This window comes from Melopsittacus undulatus, chromosome 3, assembly GCF_012275295.1.
Source record: "Melopsittacus undulatus isolate bMelUnd1 chromosome 3, bMelUnd1.mat.Z, whole genome shotgun sequence".
In the NCBI taxonomy this organism is placed as follows: Eukaryota; Metazoa; Chordata; class Aves; order Psittaciformes; family Psittaculidae; genus Melopsittacus; species Melopsittacus undulatus.
In genome coordinates, this window is record NC_047529.1 from 93346559 (window position 1) to 93370030 (window position 23472).

General features: G+C 35.7%; 1 protein-coding gene across 1 annotated transcript in view; it reads left to right on the forward strand.

The window, feature by feature from the left end:
* The window catches only part of WDR64 (WD repeat domain 64), a 62496-nt gene that overhangs the window by 7381 nt on the left and 31643 nt on the right, over positions 1-23472 (forward strand). The window contains exons 3-11 of the mRNA XM_031046241.2: positions 354-456; positions 962-1065; positions 3318-3347; positions 7091-7189; positions 8661-8669; positions 8797-9011; positions 9489-9623; positions 12339-12418; positions 18724-18863. Of these exons, the coding sequence (XP_030902101.2) occupies positions 354-456; positions 962-1065; positions 3318-3347; positions 7091-7189; positions 8661-8669; positions 8797-9011; positions 9489-9623; positions 12339-12418; positions 18724-18863 (915 nt within the window). The remainder of the gene's footprint in view (positions 1-353; positions 457-961; positions 1066-3317; positions 3348-7090; positions 7190-8660; positions 8670-8796; positions 9012-9488; positions 9624-12338; positions 12419-18723; positions 18864-23472) is intronic.

A 23472-nucleotide genomic window follows, 5' to 3' on the forward strand; every position in this document is an offset into this window, starting at 1 on the left:
GGCTGAGGAAGCACAAGTAGCTTAACTGGAAAAGGGAAACTAGAGATGATAGTTTACAAACAGTCCTTAGGAGGCAAAGCTGTGCTAACAGCTTCATCAATTAGATGGCTTTTATTTCTAGAAGCCCTGTGTGTGCTGGCTTCTTTCCAAACATTCAAGAAACATTGTGATTTAGTAGCAGATCTCAGAAATTTAAAATCATATTGACCACTAAGGTTAAGGCAAATAACACTAGGAAACTTGCTGAATGAATATTAAATAAGGAAAATGTCAGATAAATATTTGACTTTATACATGTAAACAAATATTCCAGAAGTGGTTTTGTCATAAATTGCCTGGTCTGTTCTGTTCAGATTTTTGGCTGTTTCTTAGGAGAAAGTGATGGCATGTCTTCCCAGCTGAAAGAAGAAAACATGGTTTTTCTTCTATCCAAAAAACAGCAGATTACTCATACAGGTAATATTCTTCATTTTGTATCCCAAACTAGTATTTTTTAATGCTGTGTATTGCACATTTTCGTGGAAGTGCAGAGATAAGGTTGCATTTCTATCTTTGTTTATTATTCATGATTCTTTTTCTTCTTCTGTAGTCCAAAATATGTTTTTTTACTAAACTTATTGCATCTGAAATTTCCACTGCTGCCTTGCCCAGTTGTGCATTTTCCCAGATAATTCTGAAATTATGAGTGGTCTGACTCTGAGTATTTATTTATTACTCTGCGTTTCTGAAATTTTAAAATAATATAAAAAGATCTAGCACATCCATAATTCCTTAGTGATATTTGAATGTGAAACATGATTATTTAAATGAAGTATAGGATAATGTATAATATAATGCACTACTGTCATGGAGCTGGTACCAATATGCATTTCAAGAAGAGAAAATGTTCTTGATTTTATGGTTTAATTTGTTTAGATTTTCTGTGTCTGGAAGATGAAGAATAATATTTTGTCATTGACAGTTGTGAAGAGAGATGATGCGATTAAGGGTATAGTGAAGGTGCCCCATCTGGATTTCATAGTAACATCCTCTCAGAAAGGAGTGCTAACTGTTTTTAACAAGCAGGTAATTCTGACTTAACAAACTTTTAGTTTTTCCATTAAGCAGCATAGATGGGAACTGGGTGAGCTGTGATCCTGGATGCAAACTTACCCATTAAAAAAAATTTAAAAAGCTAGGTATTTTTTTAATCAAAGTTAACTTTTTCTATCTTTTTTAAATATAGTAAGAAATATACCCTGTGATTTTCAATTATAAACCTACTGGACAGTTCATAAAATCTGATAGTAAGTAGAGATGGCTAATAAAATACATTCTTAACAGAAGATAGTTTAATAGAAATATTATTTATTATTAGAAATATTATGTATTTCTTTTTAGAAAAAGTTCTCCTTAATACAAAATATGCTACTGGAATTAACTTTTGCGTTATCTAATGGAAACCAGGGAATTCAGTATTTTCTACAACTACACAAAATATCTAGAATGGGCAGAAATCATTATCAGTTGTTTGCAAAGAAGAGTTACTCAATATAGCAACATCTAGAAACCTGAAAGTCTTGAATTTTCTGATGGTCTACATGATACTGCTTTGCAGTTAGTCCCTTATCAGCAAACTCTAAAAGAGCACCATTTTAAGTAGAAGTTCAGGTTCAAGATGCTGTCAAAGTAGAATTTGGAAATTATTATCCCAGTTTATCATGTTACTATTTAGAGGTACACATTTCTAGATGCTATGATTTACATCACACATCTATACTCATTGACACGTTACATTTGAACAATTTTCATACAACCAGTTTGATAAAAATTGCTTCAAACAATACAGTAAAGCTTTAATGCAACACTAATCCTTTCTAGGAGCTTTAGCTAATTATTGCATAATGCTTATGAAAGGAGCATGTAAGGCAAGAAAGTACTCTTGTGGATGATTAGGCAACAAAGCAGTACTGCAGTTTTGGTAAATACTAAAATAATTTGTTTGAAAGCCTAGTTCTCTGTCCTCTGGTGTATTATCCCTCTATCTGCAAAAAATAATTGCACTAAGTATTGTGTTAAAAATAGCTCTCTTCCCCACCCCCTGCTTCTCCATGCTGCTTTCAACTTGAATTGCTGCCTCCTCATAGACTGGACTGATGTCACTCTGACATCAGTGACTGCAGTGTAAATGACCTTACACCCAGCAGCTTAACACAGCGAATTAGACCTCAAATCTCACATATAAAACTGTATGTTCTGAAAATGACTTAAGACATTACAACAGCAGTCATTTACTCATGATGCAATCTTTGATCTCTGTAGATCTGAGCAAATGACTTTTGACTTCATTAGAATTGCTCTGATATATCTTCATGCAAGCAAGAGAAAACTTTAGTTCTTTAGCATTGCAATCATTTTGAGTCCTCTTGCTAGAATATGACTCCATATCACAAAATCAAATACAGAGTTAGCAACTTTTGCATTATTCTTCTACTCTCAAACACCAAGGATTTGGAAAGAGCTGGCATTAAAATTTCAGCTACTGAGTTGTTTTCTCTAGTTTGGATTTGCAGCATATTGGTAAGAGAATATGAAGATGCTGCTTTGTAGGGTTTGTGTTCTGGGTGAAGGGGCCAAAATATGAGCTCGTGAGCAGTGCATTGACAAATAGACAGAGGGGCTTGGTTTTGTATAATTGTTGCATTTTAAAGATTATTAAATATAAGGTGTTCTTGGATGCACATATATCCTACAGAAGTCAGCATGTTCTATATACGTGAATGAATACTATTTGGTCAGGCAATCCTGTCTCTATTGGATGATGGTGACAGGTATGCCTACCACCCTGGGATTTTAAACACTTCAGAGCCATACACTACACTGTTCACTAATAGTTAACTTTGCTGAAAGATGCTGTGCCATGGGTATTTGTATTTGCAGCCTGAAGTGCTACTTGTATCTAGTATTTTGCTGGCACTAGTTGATGTGTAATCTGTCAGCACTAGTTTGGGTTTCTATATGTCAAATCCTACTTCTTCCAGGATTTGAAGCTGTTCTAGCTGTGAAGGACAATTCTATCAGAACAGCTGCAGCACCCCCCCCCCCCCCCCCAAACCAACAAACCACTGTGAAAGAGAGGGGTTTTTATTTCCTCGATATATAGGGGGCACACAAGTAAACAGGTTAAAGATCTTTCTCAGAAGACCTTAACTTCAGATTCCTTCTGTTGAGTACTGTTGTTCTGTTCTAACTGTGACAGAGGAGAGCTGTCTTCAGACTTCTAATTTAATTGCAAACTTGTTGTTGTGACAGCATATTTTTGTTTGTTTTTTTTTCAGATGAAGGTTCTGGCAACCACCTCTATTGAAGTAAGTTCACTTTCCTCCTTCTGTGAAATTAATTAAAAATCAGCAGGTACTAAAATGAAATAATTAGAAACTTAGCATTATTCTAATCCTACTGCCAACCTTGAGACTTCTGCATAATTTGTCACAGTGTACCATATGTTGGTGTAATTTAAGTAGTGGTAGTTTCACTGGAATTATTAGAGACAAATTTAAAGACAATCTTAAGAATGATTCAGTTGTACACGTGTAAACACTTCTATTGCTGCGTGTTACAGGAAACTTCAATTTCTTTATGCTGGATCTTTCCCTGACTGTCAAGTTCTAATAAACTGGTGCAATAAACACGTTTTTTACTATTTTTGCTGTTATATTGTCACCTGTAACATATAAATATAATATATTTATATGTCTATAAATAATGCAAAAGTAAAGGATAAATTGGGGGTATGTTTTACTAATTCTTGCTTTCTTCTGGCATATTAAAATTGTATGTTATGTGTTGAAACCTGATCTTTTCAGCCACATTTTTAGACTCCCAGTTAGTAATCAGAATATTTATCTTCTATACAGAGGAGAATCCTAGAAAAGAAAATCTGTCTAGGCCAGCATTTTGCCCCTCTTGGAGTATTTCATCTTGGAGTATTTTGTCTTTCACTCAAAGTTCACATTCAGACGCTGTATGGAAAATACGAATGTGTACATTGTATGGTTTTATTTGTATATGTATTAGACCTAAGTTGATGTATGTAGCCTTTGTATAGATCCTCTAAAAAAAACTTCATATGAACAGGCATTCTTGTTTACTCTTCAAGCCAGAAGTGGGCCTAATACTTATTAGGTTGTAATTTCTGCCAGTTTTCCTCTCCTTTTTAGTGAAATAATATCTTAATGACAATCATGTCTCTAAGCCAGTGGATGCTACAGTACAATGGCTTGGATGCTTCACTGGAAAAGAAAGATCAACTCAATTTTCTCTGACTGGTTTTCAAATGTTTATTTAACTGCAAGGAGGCCTTTCCCTTGATGAATTACATAGACTTGTTCCTATTTGGAGTGAAACCAGACAGAACGGAAGGTGCAAGTTATTCCAACATCTGTTACCCTTTCACTGTTAATTCTTTAGGAGAGTAATAGTCCTCAAACCAATGGAAGAAGAGTTTTCCCTGAGAACATGTTAAGCATTGATGTACCTTTCCCTAGCAATGTGTGGGTGCCTACCAGCTAAGAGTTGACAAGTTCTGGTTTGACAGTGTGATTTTGTAGTCACAGATGCTGTGACAAGACAGGGAAGTTGAAGCCTGTGGCCTTACCCTGTTTGGTGACTTAGCATCATTAGCTACATGGAGAGAATAGTGAGGGAGAAACTGTTATCCAGAATTGTATAATAAAACTGGAGCTAAAATTATTCTGTAGATTGGTGGGAGGCAGAGATTCTGCTTCCCTGAAAAGTGTAAGTGTATACTAAGCCCTGAAAAGTGTAAGTATATAGAATAACTTAGTTTCTAATGTAATTAAGAAGCTACCTAAATTTTGTAAAGTTTAGTTGCTTAGTTATAGAAAGTTAAATGTTTCTCAATTTTTCCTGGGTGTAACAAGTTGAATCTCATTTAACTCTCTGTATGAAAATCTAAAATTAATTAATGGACTCAAGTGGCTATATCAGATTTTGAAAGGGGCAAAGGGTCCCTGTCATCCATTTCCACCATCAGTGAGAAAGGATCTAGCTTTCTCTATTCAGTTATTCTATCCTCTGGAAAGAGCTCTGATCTCAGCCGAAGGAAAAACTCAGAAGTCTTTGTGTCATGTGCGAGCACCCTGTAAATACCCAGTGCATTTTTACCTCCAGGTAGACATGGGATGAGAAGAAAAAGACAGGATTTCACAGGATGTTGAAGAGGCTACTTATAGCTCCTCTAGAAGAAAGCTTCAGGAGAGTAGACTTTGAGAGTAGGCCTTGAGGCAGAGGTTAGAGGAAAATGCTTGCTCTTTGAAACATTTAAAGAAACATGTCTGTAAAACAGTAGCTCAATCCTGGACATGTGAACATCATTGTTCCAATATTTTGCTTAATTCCTCTGTTAGAATTAGTAAATTGTGTCCCAAGAGCATATCCCCTGCCAGCCTGGATAATAACAGCCATTTTCACTCTGTCCTATGTTCTCAAAGTATGTGAATTTGACCTTCAGTATGGGAAAACGGAATATTAGCCTTGAGCTAACATGCCTAAAATACATTTAAGTATGATGATATTTCCCTTGAGTTGCCAAGCTAATATCTAGCCTTTCCCATTCATTCTTACTTAACTATTGTCACGCACTGGACTTTCTTCTAACTTCCAAGGTTATATTCGCAAGTTAACTGAGCTGCTTCTCCCAGATAGGTGAGAAATACTTTATGTTCAGCTGTGATAAGTTTCCTCTCAAGGCGTATACAGACTGACTTGGAAAGATTCAGTTACCAGGACTGCATATAAGTTTTCATCAGAGAGGAGACATTCGATCTGTACATAAGGACTAGTCATGCCTTCTCAAGTCACTGTCCTGTAATGTGATTTGTTCTGTTTAATAATTTCGAAGTAATATCATAGATTCTTGGTTGTATTTCTAGGCAAGTATGTGAAATAAATTTTTTAGTATCAATATTTTAAGTCCTTTCTCCAGGGCTTGTTTTATTGCCTAAAATTCAACTACAACACAAAAAGAAAGCAAAGGGATATCTGTCTCTTAGACTTTGTAAGAACTCAAATGCAAAGATTCTCCTTTGATTTTCCTTTTGCCTCTCTACCATCTCAGCACATTTGCTAGGCAGGAAGACCTTTGCAAGATGCAGCTCTGTACTTTGACTGCATCATCACAAGCCAACACTACAAAATAGTGGCTGAATTAGAAGTGTAAAATCAGCTTTTCCACATCAGTAATTGTCAACCAGTCATTGTTCTCTGCACACTATTTTAAGGACCCCAAAAATCCACAGTTAACAAAGTCTTCCACAGAGTTACTAAGCAATCCACAAGGTATCTTTTTTTACCACAAGGTATCTAAATTTTCTACATGTTATTGTTGAAAACAGCAGAGTTGAAATTCTTTTAAATGTATTACCACTTGCCCACAGGCCATTAGGAAGGAAAGAAAATTTCTCCTGCAAGTGTTGACATCACTCTGTCAAGCAATTTTGCATTCAATAATGGAAATAAAAGTAGAAGTGTCATCAGCTGCATTCAGTTCACTATGGGTTTAGTATTGTGATTTTTGCTTCTGAACTCACTTTGTGGATGTAAACTGTATCTTCAGCAACATAGGCCCCTGTTTTAATTATTTGGCAAATACTTCCACTGGAACTAATTTGTAGAGATTACAAGGGGCTATAGCTGACTTTAAGAACTGCAATAACAGTGCTGTTTAAATCTGTATTGAATGTTTGTCACTTTAATCCTGAAAAGAAAGATGTTTCAGTCAGTGTTATTTTATAAATGTTTTGAATTATGTTAAAGTACTAGTTAATTATGCCATTGCAGACACAGCAAGTGGACCATATTCCATTTCAATCTCACTGTCATTTAGGAGGGTCCATTACATTTTTGGAGGAAAAACCCCCAGCTATTAATGTTTAAAAAAAATCCAAACCAAACCCAAAATTCTGGCCAATGTAGTAGTGAATTTGAGTCTCTAGTCTTAGAATTTGCAGGAGAAATCATTTTGCATTAAGATCTGTATATAGAGGTGTAGAGAAAATCCTTCTTTAGCTAGCTTTTTCATTTTCATCAGGATACTGCTTGGATCACTGGGTGTGATTTCCTCCCTCAACTGAAATGTGTCGTGGCTGTAACTGAAAGGACAGTCATCATCTGGAACTATAAAAGTCAGGTATTATGTTGGGTCAGGTGAATGTCAAAGAGGAAGCCTGAAAAAGATTAGTCTTTGTTTTCAATATAAATTCACTTTCTTTTGTTCTAACAGGATGATGACATTAACTTTTTTCTTTGTAGGAACTGCATGAAACAGTGTAATTTATACTTTGCACCATATAGGATTATTAGAGAGTCTTAAAAATTTAGAATAAAGAGGAAAATTCTATGCTATGTTGCAAACAAACCCCCAAAGAAATTATTTTCTATGTATACCTAGTGTATATGTGGACACGTGTATATCTAATGCATGTGCACCTGCATATGTATATCTCAGAATGGATTAGGAATCAAGGGCCAGATTTTCCAAGGAATTTAACAGAGAATCTTTAGAGGTAACTCTCTGATTTAAAGAAAATATTTCTTCATATCCTGCATTTTGTCCAGGACTTTCCAAAAGCAAAAGCATCTTTATATTGATAATGCATGTCCAAACCACTAAAGTTTTCTTGAGTGCCTTATTACAAAATAAAATTTTTATAAGGTTTTCTGACCCATACCTTAGCTTTTTCCTCCTGTTCCTTGGACTTTTCTCAGCAGTTCTGATTTGTCTGAGAAAATAAGCAAAGTAAATATTTTTAGAATAAGCTCAAGTCTTACAGTTTTTTGTTGTTGTTCACAATAATAAAAAGATGCTCCACATGCTCAGACAGGTGAATGGAAGCTTTTCTGTCAGTCCAATTTGTAAGGCTCAAAAATTTATTCTGCACTCATTATTCTCCAGGTTTCTTCCAATCATTACATCAGCAAGAGTTGAAAGTCTCCTGAGTATAACTGAATACGAGCAGTTCTCATTCAAAACCACAGAAATAACATATAGGCAGTTCTATATCTGTTATGTCTCCTTAATGTTTCTGCTACATGGACAACACTGCAGCAGTTAATTTCTATGGCCTGTGAACAATTGCCAGTTTGGGTTGGCATGGATGGTTTAATCAAATAACAGATGGAGTCAGGCAGTAGAAGCAGTGAACGGCATAATGCAGATGACCCAGAATCTCATTCCCAGACCTTCTCAGTCTAGCAAAATGCCACAGTGGCTTGCAGCTGTATTCATTCCCACTATCTCAGTTCCTGAAAATTGAAACACCTGCCCACATAAGTACACTTGGTTCTTCCAGGCTCTATTAATAATTAAGACTCAAATATAATTTCTTTCTCTGTGTTATTGCTGCATTAATGGTCAATAATTTTTTAATTTGTCTATTTCCCATTTTCTTCTAGACAGCATCTTATTTTTGAACAGGAAACCATAGAGAATCTTAGCAAATACACCATCCCACTTAGTATGGTGAGATCCTCACTAAAATTTGTAACTAATATTTCCTCACTGAAATGGGAAAGGTAACCTATGAAATAAAGCCTCAATGAAATCCTTGAAATCTGCATTTAACTTCACTTAGTAATGATCTTCTGTGAGTTTCTAATAGCAGGAAAAAGTATCACGGGGGAGCTTGAAAAAACAAAGTCAAGAATTGAATGGTGATGTGAGTAGATAAGCATGATGTTCAGTTAACTTAAGGGCTTGTATGAAATATCTAATGAACTACCTACCGTATTTCGCAGAATATTTGCTTTGTCATCAAACCAATGGAAAATTGCCTGCTCTGTGTTTGCACTGTGACCATGCCAAAGCAAGTGGCTATGGATACTATCCTAATGGGAGATGATAAGGGTTATGTTTATTTGCTTACTGTGACCAGTGATCACTTGGCATTAAAAAAATGTAAAGGCAAAAGAGAATCACAACTTCAGGTCTTGGACTCCAAAACTTTTCACATGTAAGTTGCTTTTGGTAAAATAGTATCAGTCTAGCAATTTTGGTTTTCTGTTTCGGTTTTCTCCTGTGTAAATGGAGGATTAGCTTTTTTGTATAAACTAACCCCACCTACCAAAAAAAATTTTCAAACTGCAGTAAGTATGATTTGCTTACTGTTGTGTGAAGGAACTGCCATCATTACCAGTAGGGGATCTCACAAGAGAACTTTAAACTTCCATGGATGAATTCACAATTGCTGTTATCCAGTTTGACAGAAGCACAGCTTTATTGTGCCTTAGTAGATGGAAGCATAATTGCAAATAGAAGTGCATATACAATCCTAATTTTAGTTCTGCTTGCTTTTGGCTCTGCATCTGCCCTGGATATTGAATTTTAGCATAGGTTATGTACAGTCTAACAGTGAAAATCCCTGTCTCCCTGTGGACATATTGCAGTTGATGCTAGTGTATCCCAATAACATCTCAATTTATATCCCTAGTGTTAAACGCAAGCTACATGATGACTGGGTTATGAAAGTTAAGTATATTTCTGACCTAAATTGTTTTGGATCCTGCTCCTCAGACAGCATTTGTTCATTTGTTTTGGATGATGTAAAGCGACTAGAGGACAACTTGTAAGTATATGACAACTTATAAGTATATACTTGTAAGTATATTTTTCTTCTGAAAAAAAAGACCTTTTGCTGTATAACTTTGCATGAGATCAGTGCCTTGCAAGGTGCCATCCTGTTGTATGGAAGTTGTCTTTTCTATAAGTATTGTTAATACAAACAAAAATACAACTGCTTAAATGTGTAACAGTTTTGTTTGTTAGCTTTTGATGTAGGAGACAAGTATTCATATATGTTTATTACTCACAGCCCGTAAAAATAAGTTGTGTTAGCAGTGTTGTTTGCTCCAACTTTTCCTCAGCAGGCTAATTTTAGAAGAATGATTGCTTTGTTACATGTATATCATGTATCCATTCATTAAAAACGTATATGCACACAAAAATATATTTAAGTTTAATTTATGGTTTTAGTTTCACCATTTCAGTTACACAAGCTTCAACCAACAAAACAATTTATTCTGAGAGCTGTGAAACTGATTTACTATGCAGGAAAAAGGTTGTGGCCTCCTTATTCATATGGCCATCAGTGTTACAGATGATTCCAAGCCTTGCTAGTCTATGATTTTAAAATAGTTTATAGCCCAATTAGAAAATAGATAATACAAAGACAATTGGATGTAAAGAAGAACTTTAAATAACTTATAGATATAACTGTTCATTCAAATATCTCAAAGCATTGTAAACATCAGCTCAGTTTCACAATTCCTCTATAAGGTACATCCAGAGAAAAATAGATTTTGAAGGCTAGTAACAACAATTATGATAATCCAGTTAATGTCTTGTATAACATAGCCATAAATACTCACATAATAATTCTTGCATCAATCTAATAATTTCAGTTTTTATCAGCATTGCATGTCTGTTGGGGTTAGGAAAGTGAAATATGAAATACAGCTTGTTCAAGGTCATATACTGTGTAAGGAGAAAAGCTGAGAAACCCCATTTGATTTTGTTAAGAGTTTTGGAATTAATTTGAGGAGAAAGGAAACAAAGACTGCAGAGCCAAAAGTATGGTCAAAATAGTATATGCTACCACCATACATTGTAATACCGAACATTAAATATCTTGGTAGGTCCTTTTCATTTAACATTGATGATAATTTTGTCTCCAACTGAATAAATACATTTCTCTAAGTAGTTTCATGCAACACATCAATGAAATTATATTTAGACAACTGAAAAATTACACAGCTGTTAAAATGAAATTAATAGCCCTAAAAATAGGCATGGATAAATTACTTTGAAATGCCCATTTCATACATAATTGTACTTGAAATACATGACTTACTGGTGCCAAAAAAATAAATTTCCCCAGTTAACATTGCAGCAAGCAATTGCTATTGTGCTTGAAGAGGGATACAATGATCTTATCTCCTGTGACTGTCAAGTTCCTTTCTGGATAATAGCTGATAAGCAGTTATAATCTTTTCTTGTATCTAAAATGGGGGGTGGGGTGGTGTGTGTAGATGGGATTATAGGGTGCTTCTGTTGCAAGGCCATGACTTGGGCAGGACTTCATGCTGCCAGAGGCCCTTATTCATACTGATGTTGGAAGAGTATCAAGACCATTCATTAAAGAGCCAGTAGAGGGTCATAGAAAAGTATTAAATTAAAGAATGAAGGAAAAAAAGATAATAAATCCTCATGAAATCTGCACACATGTATATCAATTAGTTGCTATTTTATATCATTAAGAAAATTTAGACTCCTCTGTTAGAGGTCTGGAAAGAAGGCTTTGCTTCTTCTGTATAATAGGGAGTGAACAGCCTTTTATTTACACCTGCCTAGAAAGAACAAGCTCTTTCATTAATCTTCAAAGTTACCAGAGTCTTTTGTCAAGTTTACTGTTATCAGTAATGTTTTCAATATTTATGGTTACAACTTAGCCTGGAATAAATGAACTACCTATTTGTCAGGATTTCAAAGAAAAAAATTAAATGTGTATCCTTTTAATTCTGTACAGCCTATTTACATTGACAGTCACTGTTTCCTGGGAGACACTGGTGTTAGTCATGCTATTGCTGAAAGATCAAGAAAATATTCACTTATTAGTAGGAATGTAGGCAACATGGAGAGATGAGCAGAAGTTGCTCAAAGGATGGGTTTGGAAGGGACACTGAGATAATCCCGGTCTGTGTTAGCTGTTTGAATTCCTGTGCTTCGTTGGTGAATACAACAGAATAATTAGCGGAGTTCCAGAAGCCTGTGGTCTCTTCATGTTGTTATACAACACAAAATAGGTAAAATAGAGGCTATGCGTTATACAAGTATACATAAGCAGCAGAAAAGTAACAGCACTTCATGCAAAATAGAGGCCATGATACATCTCCATGAATGGGCAAAGGCAGTTGGTTTGATACTTTCCTCAGTGATGAACTGCTTTAAGCATGGAGATGTGTGTGAGGGCTTACTTTGGCAACAGCTACCATTTTAGTATACTGTTTGGAGTATGACTGATAAAGGATTAAGATGTTCAAATCAGAGATTTATTATTTTAATGGCAAGTGCAGTATGTTCCTATTTTATTAATGCTAGTATCACTGTAAGGCTATATAAGTCATTGTTATAAATCAATTTGCTTTTAACAAGAGACTGTATACATTATGCAAACAGCTATTTATGTACTATAGAAAAATAAGGTGGAATGACTGTAGACTATATTTTCCTAATGTTTCTTACCTGTATTAATTAATATTTTTTCTTTTATTAATGATTACAGACCTGTAAAGGAATTTTCTGTCCCTAAAGGAGTCAATGCGTTCACATACTGTAGAAAAGCAAAACTCATTGTCACTGGTGGTAAGTATTGGATTTTTTTTCCCCCAAGAGATTGTACTGCTGTGTTTTTTTTTCCCCAGTTAAATAAGATCAAGTAAAGCTGAGTTAGGATCTTTAAAATTTAAATAATTCTTAAGAAGGTATCTTAAATTCTAGGAAATAGATATCTTGCTTTTAATTGCTGGAAGCCTTAATCTGAAAAGATATACTTCCTGGCAGGAATCTATCAAGGGCTCAGTCTGATTTGGGATCAAGTACCATAGAATCATAGAATGGCTTGGGTTGGAAAGGACCTTAAGATCATCTAGTTCCAACCTCCCTGTCATGGGCAGGGATGCCTCACCCTAGACCATGTCATCCAAGGCTCTGTCCAACCTGGCCTTGAACACTGCCAGGTGTGGAGCATTTACCACTTCTTTGGGCAACCTGTTCTGGTGCTTCTACACCCTCACAGTAAAGAACTTGCTTATATCTAGCCTGAACTTCTGTTGTTTAAGTTTTAACCTCTTACCCCTTGTCCTACCACTACAGTCCCCAATGAAGAGTCCCTCTCCAGCATCCTTGTAGATCCCTTTCAGATATTGGAATGTTGCTATGAGGTCTCTACACAGCCTTCTCTTCTCATATAATAAAACAGGAGAAACAATATGTTGAACTACTCTAAGGCACCTTTCCAAGTCACAGTGATGGTCTTGGCCAGGTTATACACATTATTCCTTGCATTATTAGCAGGGCTCCCATCCTTTCCTATTACTGTTTGGCCATCCTTTCCTGTGTTAAACAATCAGACCCTATAAAACAGAATGTGGTTAGTATATCCTACAGGTAAAACTGGAGGATTCTGCTGTAGTAATAAAACCAGTATGAAGTGTCTGAATAGTACAGGTCAATTGCACAAGAACTAATAAAAGTTTCTGTCACACACTGAAAATTCTTACAGAAATAGCAGAGGAAGAGAAAAATCTGCATAAAATTCCTTCATAAGACTAGCTATGGTATGCCAGACCAAAGGTCAGCCTAACCCACTATCTCCTCATTAACAGTGACCAGAAATGAATGCTTATGGAGAGTATAGGAATAGGGCAGTCATGCAGCAATACTTGCCCTAGGTACATGTGGTAGTTGAAATATCTGTCCTACAGGTAACAAAGCATTAGCTTCTCTGAATCTAACACTAGTAAAACCTCACGTTTTACTAGAATTGTGTGGTTGATATGAGCCATGTCTGAAAAAGATTAGTTGAATGTGAAAAAGGTGGAGGAAAACCTATCACAACGAGACTGAAGAGTGCAATTTTTATAACCTAGCAAAATGGTAATTATCAAGGACTATCACTGCTGTCTTTAAAAATATAAGGAGGATAAATACTAGACGACAAATTAGAGCAGGTCTGTTTGAGAAGAGTTTTCTGAATAGCAGCAGTTGCAGAAAGAAATACCCTCATCAGCTTAAAAGTTTTGAAAGTATAGAGTCTGGAGGCTAGACTTGGAATGCAGGACCTCCTATCCCATCTAAACAGCTACCTAATCAGAATATTGTAGAAGTAGATGAGCTTTCTCAATACTGCATTTTAATTTGTCTTGACTTTCACTGCACAAAAGTCCAGAAAGCATGGGTAACATGACAAAAGCTTAATAATATGGTGTTCAAGAACTCTGTAAAGAAGATTTGAAAAAGTATAAGAATTGTCCTTACTTGTAACAATATTTCAGTCTATTTCTGGACCATAACATTTACATATCTTTGAGTTGGAATCCTGCATTGCTTGTTCATTCATTGATCTTCACCTCCTGCCTCTCACCATTATTCCCAGTGCTTATCTCTGCTGCTTCCTTTAAGCACAAAATTAAATTATTCCTGAGCTAAATTACAGTCACAGGAGGCAGTGGGAATGCATGGCAAAAGACAGTAAGGGATCATAACTCTCAAATTTCACTGTGAAGTTTAGATCAACCAAGGGCTATTATGAAGCTGTACCCAGAATTAAGAATAATGTTACAGTGCTTGAGAGATCCATCTACTAAAAGCTGAGCTTTAGAGTTCAGTGCTATATTAATACACTGCTCATAATGGTGCAACAGTCCGACTAGAGAGCACTATGTTTCTGCATCTCCATATCTCTTGTCTAGCTGAGAAACATGTGTTGATGATCCAGTTTAAAAAATCAACAACCAGAGCAGGTGAATAATTCAGGTATCATAATATATATATTTCTTGGTGACATATGCAAACATTTGCGGAAGCTGTGTTCATATGTCACATCTAGCAATTAAAAGAAAAAAATCCAACCTTTGATTGCAGGCTCATTTCTAAAGTATTCAGTGGGAATAAATCTACTAACCACTTTACTAACCACCAAACTTTTGTTATTTAGCTAGGTATTTATAGCGCATATAGTACTCAAAACACTACAATGTATTATTACAATGTGAAGTAACCATTACAAAAGTCATGTTTCAAGTCCCTTACACTTCAATCATTTATTTAAATGTATTTGAATAAATTAATGAGTTTGTCACTTCCATGACTCAGCCTAATTCGTCTTCCTTATATTTGATATTTAGAATAATAAATCAGAAAGATAAAAGCAAACTTGGTACAGTGTTTTTTTTATGCTAAAAGTTAGACTTCATCCAGTAGAATGCGGCCTTAAATATGTAGCAAATGGTAATTTAGAATAACTTTTCTGTGTAGCATTTTGCATTAGTATTATGTTGAATGGTAAAGTGGTATGGTTTTCTTCTTATTCTGTATCCATTTCAATTCCAATCATGTCTTATCAGCTCATGGAACAGCTACAGTTAAAACCAAATTATGTGTACATATAAAGGCTGGAGGTAATCAGTTTTAAATTATATGATACAGCAACTTCTAACTCTATTAGTTCCTCAAATCCAGGTATGGTTCTCCTGAGAGCAATAAAGTAGAAGAAAAACAATTAGTAATTTCTAAGTATAGCAGTAGCAGCTTAAGACTGATACAAGTTCTCTCTACTTGCTTAGTATCCTTTGTGTATTCCTGGCACAAGTGAAGTAACTTGTAACATATCTTTCTTTTACTGGCACTATACATTGGCACTGACATTTTCAGGAATTTCTCAAGAATCCTAGTTACAGAAATCACATCCCAGGACTAATATTAGCCCTCAGAAGCATTGCAGACTCTTTTCTGTGATGCATTCTAAATTTAAGAAGAACATATGACTGCAGAAAAAGAAAGAGACAGTGGTCAATATGATAAACATATGAACTTGTGTTAATTTACCGGTTATCGAACTGTTCTGAAGAAATTTGGCAAATATTACAACCCAAGAGTATTTTGAAGTCAGGCTTGAAGGTATGACAAGCTGTTTTAAAGAATAAGGAGTACTTCTGTGTGAGAAAAGCAGTATAGAAAGAAAACAAGAGTTATATTTTTCATTTCTATTTTATCAGAGGATGCTAATCTAGGCCTAGCATTTGTCATTCAAAAATGCTATTGTTCTCAAGGGGGTTTCAACACCATTGAGACACAGACATCTCAGCAGAATAGTGTAAGCAAGGAAAATGATTTGACAAAGCATCACATGTTCAAAGAAGTTGTTGAAATCCATAACATCCAATTAGAATAGAGCTGTGGTCAGAGGATATGAGTTAAAAAAAAAACCAACAAAAAACAACCAACCAAACAAACAAAAGACACACACACAAAAAAAATACCAAAATCAACCAACCAACCAGCCAAATCCATAACAAAATACAACCAAGCTTAGAAAAAAAACAAACCCCCAAAACAACCAATCAAACAAAAAAACAACAACAAAAGGCCCTATATATTTTCATAATTATTTAGATGGGATGAGAGAACACTGAACTGAGCCCATTATGATTTAAGTCAATGATTTCACAGAATCTTAAATATTTGCTAACAGATATGTAGAAAGGTAATTCATCTTCTTCAAACTTTCTTGAATGTGGTTAGTACTCATGTCTTCTGTGACAGGATTCTGAATCCTGGAGGCATATTTGGAGCACAGAGAGAATAAATGTTCCAGCAAATGTTCCAGTGAAGCAGTGAAGCAGCAAATGTTCAGACCAATCTGGCATTAGTCCAGAAAAAGGGGAGAGAACACATCTACTAAAACCAAATCCACATCAGTAAAAGGACTTCAAACTGGTCCATTATATAACATGAGAAGTAAACAGCATTATTAATGTAGGAAAATGTTTTCTTTCCTGATCTTGCTTGTTATTCCTATTAATACAAGTAAATAACATGTACTAGTGATTCCATTCTTAAAAGAAATTATGTGTCTCAGTTAAAGGGCAGTATCCCCCTTTCATTCATCTGCTGTCACCTCAGGAATATAAAGAACAGAGCAATTAGGAAGACTAGAAAAGATACTGTTCCTCAGAGTGTTATCAAGTAGGTAGCTGAGTTGGTCAAATACTGTCAACAGCTCCTTCCTAGTTCACCACAGTTTTAAGATATGACAGTTTTCATTTGAGGCTGCTAAAGGGCATGTTGTCTGAAGCAGTGTTTGTTCCCTTTGACATTATAACTCATCTCATCAATCTCACTGGAGGCTTCTGTCTACCATTTTTTGTGCCCTCCTGTTGACCCCATAGAAGGTTTGCAAGCTGAGTTTTACTTCCATGGCCTTGTTTCTCAGTAATGTGTACTGGCTAGATCACACTGGTTCTGCTAACTTGCAGGGCATGTCTATGAAAGCCTAACACAGCATATGAGGAAGTGAGCAGGGACCCATCATTGTTCTGTAGCTCCCCATCCAAAAGGACTTCACTAGTGCAGTTATAGCCTTTTAAGTTACCTCCTGTAATGCTTACTGCACATGCTAATGTAGACTAGTTCTGTCTGAAAGCTGCCCTGAAAAGAAACCGATTCCCACTGAATGTACTGCTGGTCAGCTACTTATACATGGCTCCCCTTTCCTGTGCAGTAATTGTCCCTCCATTGTGCCAGTGCAGCTGTTTGCATGGTTGGATTCTCAGTCACATTTGTGAAATGAGTCAGCAGATAACAAAATTACTTTCTGTTGTAGCTATTTTAAGAATAGATCACTTCTCCAGTGAGACTCTCTCATTTAGAGGGAAGCTACATAAACAGTGGAACCAATTTAAGCGAGAGGACAATAATTTTTAATGGAGGAAAAGGGAGATGGGGTGCTTCTAAATGAATCGAATATTGCTGTAGTAAGAAGAAAAGTAACAGATTTCTGGAGTGAGAGGTGGAAGGAGGGACTGACCCTTGGCAGTAGATTGAACAAGCTTAAGGAAGATCCCTGGAGAGAAGACTGCAAGAGCTTTTCTCTCTTTTAACAAAACTGAGCTCACTGTCATGGTGTTCAGTTGGGTGAATATTCTCTTGGACCATGGACTTCCTAGTCTATGTGGTTTTTGTTTTCTGCACTTCAAGCCAAGAAAAAACTAAAACTCAAACTGAAGCATAGATAAAAATATGTCTGTTTCATTTATTATTTGTTAAAATAAAGTGTTCAACTAATTGCATACAATTCATTTAATTGCAATATTTGCCAGGATTGAAATTGAAATATAAATTAATTAATGTCAAACTTAAACTCTGCTCATATTCTCTTGAAACTCCTGTGAGAAATGTGAATTATTTCATTGCACGAGGTACAGCTGTGTTTAGATCAGTATGTAAACTCAGGAATTTACTAATACATCTTTGTGTTTTGAAATATTTATGAAAACTGTTACAAAAACAGTACAGAAAGATTCATTTACAATGCAATCAAGGATTAGTTTCTAAAATGTAGGTAAATTTAATGTTTGAACACACAAATAAGTATGAAAGACCTGATTGCCATTTACTTCAAGACACAAAATCACTCATCAGCAGCTATTGTTTTGTATTGGTCCTCAACTTTCATTCCTGCTCACCATCCTGTTCTGCATGCCCACCCTCTTCCATAGAAGTGCTCATCCCTTCCTTTCCTGGCTAAGTGGACACAAAAATTGTTTTGATGTTTTTTTCTACATTAGATCTTTGAAGGAAAAAATCAGAGTCACAGTTCTATTTCTAATAAAGTATTTTGCTTCTATGGGACTACCATGTGTCTGACATTCCTCTGGCAAAATGAAAAAGCTTTGAAACACAAATTAGTTATGTGCTTTTCATACAAGTTTGGGGATAAGCAATGAAAACATAAGCTGGAGTCCAGCCCTTAGAATGAAGAATTCACATCCTTATGTGGGAATTTCCTACGTGATGGAAGCAAGACACTTAACAACACAGCTCTCCATTACAAAGCTTATTTGTAATACCAGTGACTACTTAGTTGTTTTGGTTTTTTTTCCTTTCAGGAAATGACAAATATCTTCGTTTGTGGCATCCTGCTGTTAATAGTAAGCCTTCAGGGAAGCTATCAGGGCACCTACATAGTGTTGTGGAAATTGTGACAAATGAAAAAGATCAACATGTGATCAGCCTTTCCTCTGCAAAGGTAAAACATTTAACTTCATGGAAATCAATGCTATAAATGCAAGTAGAAATTTGGTTTAGAGTAAGTACTTTTGATGGCATCTAGCCCTAATCTCATCCGTTCTTTTATTTTAATAACAGGTGAAGTATTAGCTTAGAATTTCCAAAATTTTGTATCGAGAAGCAAGACTAGAATGGAGCTATTTGACATATTTTCTTTCTGAATGTGACAAAAGAATACTTACAACAGTAGATATTAACCATAATTTCATATTACTTTGGCAACTGCTAGAATTATTACATAACCTATACCTGAATGCTCCATTCAGTAGTGATCACCTGCAAAAGCTTCCTACAGCTTCATTTACTCTTCTCTCTGCCTTTTAGCCTACTAAATCCATAGGTTGAATTTTTCTTACACTGGTGACTCTATACGTCATGTTCAACCATTTACCTCTTTCTGAAGAGCACCTTTTACAAGGTTTACTGATCCAAAGTATTATCCATGAACAGGAATACTAATATAAACATAGAATGGTTTGGGTTGGAAAGGACCTTAAGGTCCTCTAGTTCCAACTCCCCTGCCAGGGGCAGGGACGCATCACACTAGACCGTGTTGCCCAAGGCTCTGTCCAACCTGGCCTTGAACACTGCCAGGAATGGAGCATTTACCACTTCTTAGGGCACCCCATTCCAGTGCCTCACCACCCTCACAGTAAAGAACTTCCTCCTTATATCGATCCTAAGCTCCTCCTGTTTAAAATCAGTAATAAAACTTCTTCAACCAGATATTGCAAGATTTGTTGGAAATGGATGGAAATATTACTGAGCTATTCTGTCTGTGCTGCTCCTCTGCCATAACTGCTTACTCCTGCTCACTGAGGTACCCGTAAATACCACCTTTTCGTGTCTTTAATCCTATTCTTAAAATAATCCACATCCTTCTAAAAGTACTAGCTGAAAATAAATCACCAGAAATCTCCCATCATCACATAATCCTGGAGCCATAACCATTCCCCCTTCCTCCTGTAAATCTATACCTGTTTATTCTGTAGGCAACTATACATTTGCTAGTCATACATTACTGCTGAATGAAGGAGGGTTTTGACAGATAGCCTGCAAGCTATACATGTAGGAAAAATGGAATAAGACGTAAGACATGACTTAAGGGAAATGAATGTACATGAAGATATTTATAGAAAAGCAACTAAGAATGAAGGCCCTGGGGAAGTAAAGGACCAGAAGACTTCTTGAGATCCCTTCTGGGCCTTTCTGTGATTCAAAGTGTGATTCCAAGGGAAGCAAAATTTATTTTATGAGTCTCCAAGTATGTGGACACCTGATCTGAACTAAATGTAGCTGAGTTGTGACATGACATCAGTAAGATCATTTGTATATGAAAATGAATATGTAAAAGTGTTTTAATTAAAAACTAAGTGTCTTTAAACAGCTCTTTAAATTATAAATAGAAATCACACTTCTCAAAAATATAAAGAAATAGAGATAATAGAGACTTTCAGAAGACAGGTAACTCTTGTGGTCACAGTTGAAAACTATATCAAAAAAGAAGGGATCCCTCATAGAGAGGTCTAAGGGACTTTACAAATAAAATGGCAATCACTTTATTGTGACAAAGACCAATTTGCTTTCCAATCTGGTTGGCATAAGAAAACTCAAAATAGTTTTCTCTGCTTTGTTTTCGTCTTTCATTGACTGTGATATAGGAGGCTCCTGAAACAAAACAAGGAGAGTCCATATATCTTTGCTGAAAATACATCAGACAGGTATCAATGGTCTCACAGAAGCACTGTAACCAAGGGAAACAAAATCTCCTTATAGTTAACAGATTTTTCATTAGCTGTTTGACAGAATAGCAGAATTAGGGAAAAGTTTAGGAAGATTAAATTAATACTTTCTCAGACATCCCCAAAATTACATTTTCTCTGTGAAGAGAAGAGCATGATTTTGTAGACCTGAAATCAAAGAAGGGTTATCTTTATTTCTGAAGTGCAAGAGTTCTTCAGAACAAACAAATTGCTTTATTGGATAAATGGATGCTAGATTAAAAACAATATTGAACGTACCCAATACAAGCCAAACTTAACATTCATCTAAACTATTTTGAGCAGATTCTTTGTTTACAATGGGGCTCTTTGGCCAGGATGCAGTGCAACTTGCTGGAAAACATTGAAGAAATCTTCTATGATGTTTAACTGTAAAAAGATTAAGAAAGAATTAAGAAACTGTTTTGGAATTTGAAGTCAAATGATTGCTCAATTTAAGAAAACGAAGATTCCTCACACTAGATCTTCACGTGAACACTTTGCTCCAATACTTTAACAATTTCTTGATGGAACAAATTATTACTAAACTGATGTCAGGCAGCTATTAAAAATAATGTGTTTCAGATTCTCTTATCATGAAAGTTAAACTTACTTTCTTGGGTTTATAACATAATAACTACAAATTAGGCAGAGCCATAGATTTGGAAATAATTTCTTATGCCCTTTAGTCATATGATATAGTAATTCCACTGTAGTGACTCTGAGAAAGAGGGGAGGGCCAAGGCAGCGACTGTCATAATTCTGGGCTGCTGAATTTGCTTCAGAATATAATATTCCTGGAAACAGATCTGTTCCTGATCCTCCAGGTTTTGAAGAACTTAAAGCCAAGTGTGCATCACTGCAGTTATAGTTGTACTCCACAGCCATGTCTTTTTCTCCATCTGTTCAGTTAAGTGAATTTACTGGGAGATATGAAATATCACTGTGATCTCTTTGTTCTTAATCATAGGAACATGTTCCAAATCTTATGTTGAGATTTCCCACAAACACAAGCTATTCTCTGTGTTAAATTATATATCACAGAACAAGAGGAACCACATTCATCACAACTACACTTACAGTGTGTATCCCTTGCTAAGCAGCATCCTTGGATGCTTCAGGATACACTAGTTAGATGATGAACCATGACATGAGTTGGATGTTTCAAACCAGGCAAGGCAAGACTATCCTTTATAAAAGTACTTAATCTGCCTGGTTGTTACATTGGCACTAAAGGCATTTTTCTACAAATTTAATAGAAATTGCTGGCCTTTTTTAAAATGGGCCCAATCAACTGGAGAATTAGTTCTACCAAGTATAGGGTAATATGAGAGCAATCTGTGGAGTAGAGAAATAATGGAAAACTAACCTGACACTATACCCTAGGTAGAAGAATGCTGCACAAGAAACCTCTGCTGTGTTAATTTTTTCCTCTCCATATCATTCAGTCCTTCATTGCTCTTCTTCTCTATAGTTTGCTCATTCTTATTCTCATTCTGCAGCCTGAAACATGTATAACTCATTCTTTTCATATAACAGAACTCTGAATACATTCAGAAAGCATTAAGTTAAAAAAAAAAAAACAAAAACAACCTCATAGGGACAGGGATTATTAAAACTGGAGAAGCTGCAGGAAGCAGATCATTATATGAAAAATGATCTTATGCTCATAATGCTCTGTGGAAACAAGATTAAGGCCATGGCAAATTCCAGACCAGGCTGCATAGCCCTTGTACTGAGAGGCTGTGAAACAGTGACAAACTCTATCTCATCTAGTGTAGAGAGGGGATTCACAGCTGGAACAGTGGAGGCTACAATTTCATGTCTTGCCTAACTTGAGTTGTCAGTGGAAATCAGTGAGCCAAAATTGCCAGTTGTTCCATTTATTTTACTAGAATAACTCCAGCAGTGGGTTTGGTTGAATTAGATTGCTTAAGTTAGTCAGCTGAGCAAGTTTTAAACCTGCACCTAAAAACAATCTCAGTTTTGTTTGATGATCAGCAGGGCTAGTGCAAGGAGTATGTATTCCCAGCCTTTACACACCACTGTGTGGTATCATTTGTAAACAGCAAAAAAACTTTTATTTTAAATCAGTGAAGGGAGTGTTCTTTAGACTTCCTCTTCTCTCTAAAAGTAATTTAATTTTTGGCAACAAATACTGAAAGAGCAATGCACACATTTACATGTGGCAGGAGAATAGTAGAATAAACAGGGTGACTTCTCACTTCTTCATTCTGGGGCATGGCAGAGTTTAATTCCATTTGTAATTTCTTCAAAACCTAATACAGCCAAATTGATGCAAGCACATAAACAGCTCCTTGCTGAAATTTGCCCATATCAAATTAACTCTGCTATATATATATATTAGTTTTATTCTTACAGAACTCAAGAGCAGATTTTTAAGTGTTTCAGGGAGGATGAAGTGAGGTAAAGATATCTTACGTATTTTGTATTTTCTGACATCTGCATATTTAGTCAAACCTTAATGTTATCAGTCTCCAGTGCTCTCTCTCCAGATCTGTATAATGGCAATCTGGCTGTGCAATATCCCTGTGGGAAGTCATAAATGTCTTTTGTCTGTCTTGTGATTGTATCAATGTCTGCGTGGGTTAGTGTGGATTTTTATTCAGCCTATTTTGAAAGTACATGACATTGTTTCAAGGATATATTTATAATACAGTCATTTGTCTTCTGGGAAACAGGTGAGCTGGAAGCACAATGTTTACTTTATGTCAAACCCTTGCTAATCATGGCTGTTACTAGAATGTTCTGTATATCAACAATATTCAATTTAACTGAGATAGTTTG